Here is a 9087-nt window from a genome sequence, read left to right on the forward strand (position 1 = left end):
GCTGCAATTACCCGTTTTATTCCATTATGGCCTCTGTATTGCCATCTGTGCTTGAAACATGAAATTACATGTCCCTTCTAGAGTAGTTATTTAACTTTAGTTGAATCCGATGCTTTGAAATCTCTACTGTTACCAGTTATCATAACAAGCGAAGCTAGACAGTAAGAAAAAGATCCAAAAAAGTGCACAGTATGAAATAAGAAACCCATATGTGCTGTTATGGTTCAGATTGTGTTTTGATAACTCTCTCTGCAGTTTGAGGCATCTGTGTTTTGACAATGGGTGATTCCCAAGAGGTCAATGATGACTGTTGTTTAGCCAGCTAGATGGCTAGTTTACATTCTAAGTAACTATTGCTCTAAAGCAAGCTAGCAGCTAACACTCGACAAACCACAACACCCACACACGGCCATTTTCTTTCCGTTTGTGGATATGACAAACCACAAGACAAATGACATAGCTGAGGGTTTACTGACAACCTGGCTGTCGGGTGCAGTCTTAACAACCTGGAGCTTAACACACTCAGAACAGTGGAGACGAACTTCAGGAGAAACCCCCCTGCTCTGTGGCTGCAGTGGAGTCATTCAGATTCCTGGGCAGCACCATCTCTCAGCACCTGAAGTGGGACAATCACATCGACTCCTTCGCCAGCTAAGTTCAACTTGCCACAGGAGCAGCTGAAACAGTTCTACTCAGCCGTCATCGAGTCTGTTCTGTGCACATCAATAACTGTCTGGTTTGGCTCAGCTACAAAACCAGACACCAGAAGATTACAGAGAACAGTTTGGACTGCTGAGAGGATTATTGGTGCTCCCATACCCACCCTCCAAGAACTGTATACATCCAGAGTGAGGAAAAGGGCTCAGAAAATCACTCTGGATCCCTCACATCCAAGCCATCTCTTTTTTGAACTTTTGCCATCTGGCCAGCGCTACAGAGCCCCAAATAACAGGACAACCAGGCACAAGAACAGTTTCTTCCGCCAGGCAATCTACCTTATGAACAGTTAAATGTTCCCCCATTGTGCAATAACCTTATACTTATTTATCACCCTACCTCCAAGTACATCCCTACAATTTATTTTTTATTCTATTCCTATTCAATTTTATCTATACAATTTTGTAACTTTATCAATTGTATCACACCTGTACATACAATTTACTCTTTTTTGTGGTTTATTTATATTTATATGTGTGTATTTTATTCACATCTTATTTTTTATTATCTGTGTGTTGTTGTTTTTTTGTGTACTGGAAGCTTGAGACGCTAAAACAAATCCCTTGTATGTGCAAACATACTTGGCAATAAACCTCTTTCTGACTTTCTTTTTGACATAAAAATAACATTTCCTGTAAAACTGGACCCAACAGCTTAAATTATAAATCATTATTTAAGCTTACCAATGTGAATCGAGATATGACAAGGACACAAAGAGTTTTCACAAATTTTTATGGACAGTACAAATTAAGAATGCATTCCCACAACGTATTAATTTGTTCCCTGGTTTTAATAAATGGTAGCAACCTTGCACTAATTGGATTTAATCAAAATCATTTACTCAAAACGAGGAAACAAATTAGTACAAGGTGGCCATGACTGAAAAGTGGCCATGATATATCTGGCTATTTTTCTGTGTGTAATGTTTGGTGGACTATAGTTTTTTGTTCCTTTTTATAACCAAAACATATTTTGTAGTGCAGCTTCAAAGGAGAGACTTGTTTTATGAACATCTGTTAATTTTGATGAAAGAAAAAAAATTATAAATGTAATAAATCAATCCTGCTTTAATTTTCATTTAGATTTTTCACTTCATCGGCTTCTTGTGCTGGATACTTCTGCTGCTTGGCCTTTCTTTTGAAAAAGCCTGACTATAAAGAAAATGAAAATAAAACATTATACATTACGTTAACACTATTAGAGAATTATGAAAAGGCTGGTGTATTGCACCTTATAGAGGGCGGCTGTGATGAGTGAGACTATCAGCAGTCCTCCAATAACTCCTCCAATAACCTCCTTTAAGATGCTGGGTTCCTCATAGACCTCCACCTGAGTGTTCACCTTCACACGCACCAACACAATAATGTTGCTATTAGAAGCAAAATCTCACAAATTCTGATGCAAATTCTGGAAAATTATGATATTAGCTTAAGTGAATTATACGCATTACCTCGCAAACTGGCACAGAGTTGAGTGAATCGGAGAAGTAAATATATTTGTCCTCATCATAATCCAGAGATGCTGTACTGACCAACTGAAAAGATGCAGACCTAATCCCAATCTATAAGAATAAATGTTGTGTATATTAGAATGGCAGAAATCTCTCATCTAATAAAGATTTCAGGCCCTGTAACTTCAGATACCTGCTCAATCCATCCAGAGCTCACATTGCTGGAGATATTATAGAACTTCCTTTCATTTCTCAACAGATTCACGTCACACCTGAAGACTGCACACACCGCCACAGAGCAATTCTGACAGAAAAACGTTACAACAGTCAAACAAGTTTATTTTGACACAATTTATCAAGTCAAGTCAAGTCAAGTTGAGCTTTATTGTCATTCCGCTACATGCGGGGGCATACAGTGGAACGAAATGTCGTGCCTCACAGGACCACGGTGCTACATAAATACAGGCATACAACAATGGAGTAAGACAATATAAACCTATACACAACTATCCTACTGATAGATTTTGACTATAAATATACTATCTATAAAAGTACCTATACAAACTAAAAATACAAACTATACAAACTATACGAATGCTTCAGATAAATACTGTACATGTGCAAGGAGAAACATTGAGTTCAAGCAGCTGGCTGGGGAACAGTGCAGGATGATTTGTAGTGCATGAGCATGTAAACATACATATATTACTGAGTTCTTTTGTGGATTTGTGTACACACAGCAGTGTGTGTGAAAAGTGACTAGTGCGCATAGAGGAGGAGAGTGTGCTACTACAGGTGGTTTGTGCAGGCCCACTCACCTGTGTGTAGCACACTTGAATTGCACGTTACATGTTACAGGAGGTAGGGGTTTGTATGGGGGTTCAGAGAGGGCGGGGTGATTTGAGTTCAGGGCTCTCACAGCCTGGGGAAAAAGCTGTTGAGCAGTCTGGCAGAGCGGGCTCTGATGCTCCGGTACCGTCTTCCTGATGGTAGGAGCTGGAAGAGACTGTGGGAGGGTGTGTGGAGTCCTTCACGATACTATTGGCTTTGCTGGAGCATCGTGTGAGGAAAATATCCAGGATGGAGGGAGGGGCACCGATGATCCTTGCAGCGGTGTTCACTGTCCGCTGGAGGGTCTTGCGGTCTGCTGCAGTACAGTTCCGTACCAGACAGTGATGCAGCTGGTCAGCACACTCTCAATGGTGCCCCTGTAGAAAGTGGTGAGGATGGGTGGAGGAGACTTGCTCTTTTCAGCCGGCGGAGGAAGTGTAGGCGCTGTTGTGCCTTCTTGGAGAGTGACATGGTGTTGGTGGACCAGGTGAGATCCTCTGTGATGTGCACCCCCAGGAATTTAGTGCTGCTGACTCTCTCCACAGTCGAGCTGTCGATGGTCAGTGGGGGGTGATCAACGGAGTTTCTCCTGAAGTCCATCACAACCTCCTTTGTCTTACTCACATTGAGGGACAGGTTGTTAGTGCCACACCATTCAGCCAGCTGTGCCACTTCCTCTCTGTAGTGCGTTTCATCGTTGTTGCTGATGAGACCTACCACTGTTGTGTCATCAGCGAACTTGATGATGTGGTTGGAGCTGGACTTGGCAGTGCAGTCGTGGGTCAGCAGCGTGAAGAGCAGCGGGCTGAGCACACAGCCTTGTGGGGCACCTGTGTTCAGTGTGGTAGTGCTCGAGGTGTTGTGGCCGACACGGACTGACTGAGGTCTTCCGGTTAGAAAGTCCAGGATCCAATTGCAGAGGGAGTTGTTAAGGCCCAGCAGGTTGAGTTTATTTATGAGCTGTTGTGGGATTATTGTGTTGAATGCTGAGCTGAAGTCAATGAACAGCATTCTAACATAAGTGTCTTTGTTTTCTAGGTGGGTAAGAGCTAGGTGGAGGGTGGAGGAAATTGCATCGTCCGTAGAGCGGTTCGGACGGTATGCAAACTGGAGCGGATCGAGTGTGTTGGGGAGGCTGGTTTTGATGTTGTGCATGACTAACCTCTCAAAGCACTTCATTATGATTGAGTCAGTGCTATGGGACGGTAGTCATTTAGACAGGACACAGGTGATTTCTTTGGTACCGGTATGATTGTTGTGGATTTGAGACATGTGGGGACGACTGCCTGGCTCAGCGAGGTGTTGAAGATATCTGTTAGGACATCTGTCAGCTGTGCAGCACAGTCTTTCAGTACACGGCCAGGTATGTTGTCGGGACCCGCAGCCTTGCGTGGCTTGATCCTAGATAGGGACTTCCTTACGTCGGCTGGAGACAGACAGAGTGCCTGGTCGTTGGGAGGTGTGGGCAGTTTTTGTGCAGGTGTGTCATTCTGCATTTCAAAACGTGAGTAAAAGTGGTTGAGTGTATCTGGGAGGGATGTGTCATCATCACAGGCCTGTGGCGGGGGCTTGTAGTCTGTGATGGTCTGAATAGCTTGCCACAGGCTCCGTGTGTCACTGCTGTCTGTGAAGTGATTGTTGATTTTTTGAGCATATGACCGTTTTGCATTTTTGATGCTGCGGGACAGATTGGCTCTTGCTGTTTTGAGGGCTGCTTTATCTCCTGATCTGAATGCTTCATCTCTGGACTTTAGCAGCCCATGAACCTCTGCTGTCATCCATGGCTTCTGGTTGGCGCATGTGGTGATGGTCTTGGTGACTGTCACATCATCAGTGCACTTTTGGATGTAAGCAGTCACAGTTTCAGTGTACTCCTGCAGGTCTGTGTGGTTGTTGTAGGTGGCCGCCTCTTTGAACATGTTCCAGTCTGTGTCCTGGAAGCAGTCCTGCAGTGCTGAGGTGGCATTGTTTGGCCATACCTTGATCTGTTTGTGAACCGGTTTGGCCAGTTTCAGAAGTGGTCTGTATGCTGGGATTAGCATAACAGAGATGTGGTTCGAGTACCGAGGTGGGGGCGGGTTCAGCTTTGTATGCGCTCTTAACTGTTGTGTAAACAAAGTCCAGTGTGTTATTTCCCTTGTTGCAAAGTTCACATGTTGGTAGAACTTTGGCAAAACTGTCTTTAAGTTTGCGTGGTTGAAGTCACCGCTATGATGAAAAAGCCGTCGGGGTTATTTGTTTGTTGTTCGCTGATGGCGCTGTACAGCTCGCGAAGCGCGTCCTTTGCGTTTGCGCACGGTGGGATGTATACCGCGACAATAACAATGGCCGTGAACTCCGCGGCAGATAGAACGGTCGACACTTCACAAACATAAACTCCACCAGCGATGAACAGTGTTTTGTCACTACCCCAGCATTGTTACACCATTCTTTGTTGATGTACACACACAAGCCACCGCCGCGAGTCATACCAGACAGTGATGAATCTCTGTCCGCGCGGTAGCAAGTTAGTCCGTGCAGCTGAATGGCGGAGTCCGGGATGTTGTCGTTCAGCCATGTTTCAGTGAAAACAAACACACAACAATCCCTTGTCTCATGCTGTGTAGATCGACTGAGTTGAATTAAGTCCAGTTTGTTTTCCAGAGAGCGAACGCTTGAGAGCATGAGTGTTGGAAGAGCCGGTCTTGTGGGGTTTTCCTCAGACTAGCTCGTATACCTCCGCTTACCGCGCTTCCGTCCTCTCTCACACCGCTTGCGACGCCGCCTTGTGCGGGTAGCGACAGTAGGCGAGGCTGCGGTCTCGAGGTCTGGCTTCAGCAGTAAACAGAGGCCTCGTAGCTTCTCAGTAGCCGCCGGCGAGAGTTGGTCTTTGTATGCGTTGCCGATATCCAAAAGTCTTTGGCGAACATATATGAGTTTAGGAGTGATTTCCTTATGAACTAGCGGTACATTTACACTATTTGGAGATGAACAGACGACATTAAAAGACAAAAAAGCACCGTCTTTGGGACCTGGAGCAGCCGCTGCGTCTGATCGCGCCGCCATCTTGGGTCCTTGGATCCTTGTGTCCTTCCTTATATTTAAATCAGATCATTTATTCAAAATTAATTTCAAATAAAAATGAAACCAAATGTAACTCACCAAGACATTTTTCTTTTTGAGCACTTTCAGAAAATTGGTGGAGGGGGGCTGCTCGTCTCTGTCCCTGAAGCAATCTGGAATCTTTTACAAAGCAAAATAGTTTTATAATCACCCCAAAATATTCTTGCCTTCATGTCATTCCAAACTCAACTAGGCTTACTTTCGTCCATGGAACAAGAAGGAAATGCCTTCCATGGCAGACAATTTAAGTATTAAATGTGCAAATTTGGACTACAAAAGTCATATGGACTACAATAATGGCACCATATAGACACTAAAGGCCTTGGTACTTGCTTGTTTCTCCTTGATTTATGTGATTTGCACACACTTTTACCTGTACGTTTTTATTATTCCAGATGTTTTTGGCTCCCAGTTTTACAGGTACTCTAATGAAAATTGTTAAGTTTAGCTCTCTAAACTCATTTTTCACCTTAAAGACATAAAGAAAGGAGACTGATTGATACTGACAACTGTTGTTATTTCAGTAGATGTGTGATGAAATAATGGAACACAGAATTCAGAAGCATCTTTACCTCCAATATCTGTTTCACTGGTTTTTCAAGATTACTCTTCCCACTGGTGAAATTGATGTAAATGCTGGAATCTGTATGTCTTTAGAAGAAACACCCAGTGAGAAAAGCAAAATATCTAAAGGTCCAGAAATCATACTTGTAATCATACTAAAGCAAACAGAAGCACTGACCTCAACAAGGTAACATATATAGCATGTTTTACACTGATGTTTCTCATTTTTAACAGTTCACTGTTTTCAGAGTGATTCGCATTGCCACTGGAAATGACAGAAGTGGTATTTAGTGGTATTGGTTAGTGGTATTTTTCATGCTGATATAATTAATTTGATAGACATAGATTAAAACAATACCTGGCAACAGATGCACTGAATGTCACCTTTTGGTCAAAATGACTTTCTTTATTAATACTGTAAATAATGTCAAGCACAGCCTAGAGAAAGGAGGTAAGAAGTTAAAAGCATTATAAAACATTTTAAAAATCAAGGATGCTTACAAAATATATTTTAATTTCTGTGTATGTGTGTCTAGATACAGTTGGGTCAAGAAGTCAGACAGTGTGAGACAGTGGTGAACTATAAGTGCTAAACTATTTTTTCAGTTGCTTCTACTCCTGATTCTGAAATGAAATTAAGAGTGGCAAAAGGTTTAGCCAATCAAATGGTACCTTAGTGAATATATATATATATATTCAATTCTGTCAAATGATTAATCGTGATTAATCGCATCCAAAATAAAAGTTTTGTTTACATAATATATATGCGTGTACTGTGTATATTTATTATGTATATATAAATACAAACACATGCATGTATATATTTAAGAAAAATGTGTTATGGTTATATATTAAATATTTATACATAATATATTCATATTCTTATATTTTATATTTAATGTATATTTCATGTATTTAAATGTATAAACGTAAATATTTTCAAAATATATACTGTATGTGTGTATTTATATATATATATATATATATACTGTATATAATATACTCAATACATATACATACATTATGTAAAAACAAAAAAACAAATATATATATATATATATATATATAAATACACACACACACTAAAATGTATAAATGAAATGAAATACATTTATTTTGTGCTATGAATGCTACAAATACATTTACATATATATGTACTTAATAAAAATACCCTGCAATTGTACTTTTGGTAAACTGGTATGCTTAAATTCTGCTAAATTGGAACAACTAATTTTGTGCTTAATGCACATTAATTATGCGTAAGTAGTGCTGAGTTCCAACTAAAGACATACTAAAGTATATTTGATTATGATAAAGTGGAACTTTTGAGTATACCTTAAATATCTTGCATTTAAAGACTGATATAATACAGAGACCATACAATCCTTATTAATAGTGATATTAATAGTGATAAAACACATTTTAGGCATAATATTAAGAAATGTGCATTGTGCAATAAATAAATAATAATTTTATATCACTAGGTTTCGAGTGATATGTCAATAAATATGTTAATGGATTTGAAGTACACTTATAATGAAATAAGTGTATTTAAAATAAATTATGGCATAGTTTTTTTTTTTTTTTTTTTCACTAAGGTATTCATTGACATTTACAAATCTCTCAGAGGCTTCAGAATCTCCGGTCAATCCCTTTACAGTACGAATGATTAGAATCTGGGTCTTTCAGATATGTCATTGCAGAGGCCTTCTGGCAAACCTTGAGTTACTCAATCACGCATTATCACTAAAATGTATTTCCAAGTTCCAAGTACATTTTGAACCCCATATTTGGTCTCAGACATTTAGATGTCTCTGTATCCATTTGTGTGTCTCTTCACACAGATTTTGACTCACAGAAGCGTTTCCTGAGAATAGAGGTTTGTTGACCTCACAGATGGTCTCCTCTGATGAAATTCCTTGCATGCCATCAATAGAACGGCAATTCACTCTGCCCTGCTCAAACAGAAAAAAAAATGGGTTTCTTGATCATAAATACTGTAAAATCCTTTTCAAAATATCCAAATGGATGGATATGTCAAAATAATAATAAATCCAGCATAGGTCTTAAAATTTTCAGACAGAAATAAAGGCCTGGTACTTCATCACAAATGCAATGTAGAAAAGACGCACACACACCGTGTGACTGCAACAAAGAGCATTTTTATAGAAATTGGCAAATAAAATCAATAAATTCTGCATAAATCTGAAAATGTCCACACAACAAAATTAAAGTCTGATACTAGAGCACAAATGTAATGTGGAACGAGCATACTCACTCACGCACGTACACACACACTCTCTTACACACATACCGCCATTCATATCTGCTTATTGCAGTTGTTGTTTTTAGTTTAGGTTTTTTTCGTTTTGATTTTATTTACATTTATGTCAAAAACAAAACAAAAATATTTTATTTTTAGA

At 40.0% G+C, this 9087-nt stretch overlaps 1 protein-coding gene across 2 annotated transcripts; it reads right to left on the reverse strand.

Annotated features, from left to right (window-relative positions):
- Positions 1 to 1458: 1458 nt before the first annotated feature.
- Positions 1459 to 8614, reverse strand: LOC131551258 (integrin alpha-M-like). Of its 2 annotated transcripts, XM_058794054.1 has the most exons (10): positions 8521 to 8614; positions 7023 to 7102; positions 6843 to 6929; positions 6673 to 6751; positions 6474 to 6569; positions 6140 to 6220; positions 2361 to 2471; positions 2168 to 2278; positions 1948 to 2058; positions 1459 to 1868 (listed from the first exon to the last, which is right to left on the reverse strand). In XM_058794054.1, exons 1-10 carry the CDS (start codon positions 8587 to 8589, stop codon positions 1785 to 1787), a joined length of 909 nt encoding a protein of 302 aa, XP_058650037.1. In that variant the 5' UTR covers positions 8590 to 8614; the 3' UTR covers positions 1459 to 1784. The 2 variants fall into 2 exon arrangements, with proteins under 2 accessions (XP_058650037.1, XP_058650038.1); XM_058794055.1 differs by lacking the exon at positions 6474 to 6569.
- Between the last annotated feature and the right edge of the window lie 473 nt (positions 8615 to 9087).

The sequence above is a fragment of the Onychostoma macrolepis genome, chromosome 12 (assembly GCF_012432095.1).
Source record: "Onychostoma macrolepis isolate SWU-2019 chromosome 12, ASM1243209v1, whole genome shotgun sequence".
NCBI classification, from domain to species: Eukaryota; Metazoa; Chordata; class Actinopteri; order Cypriniformes; family Cyprinidae; genus Onychostoma; species Onychostoma macrolepis.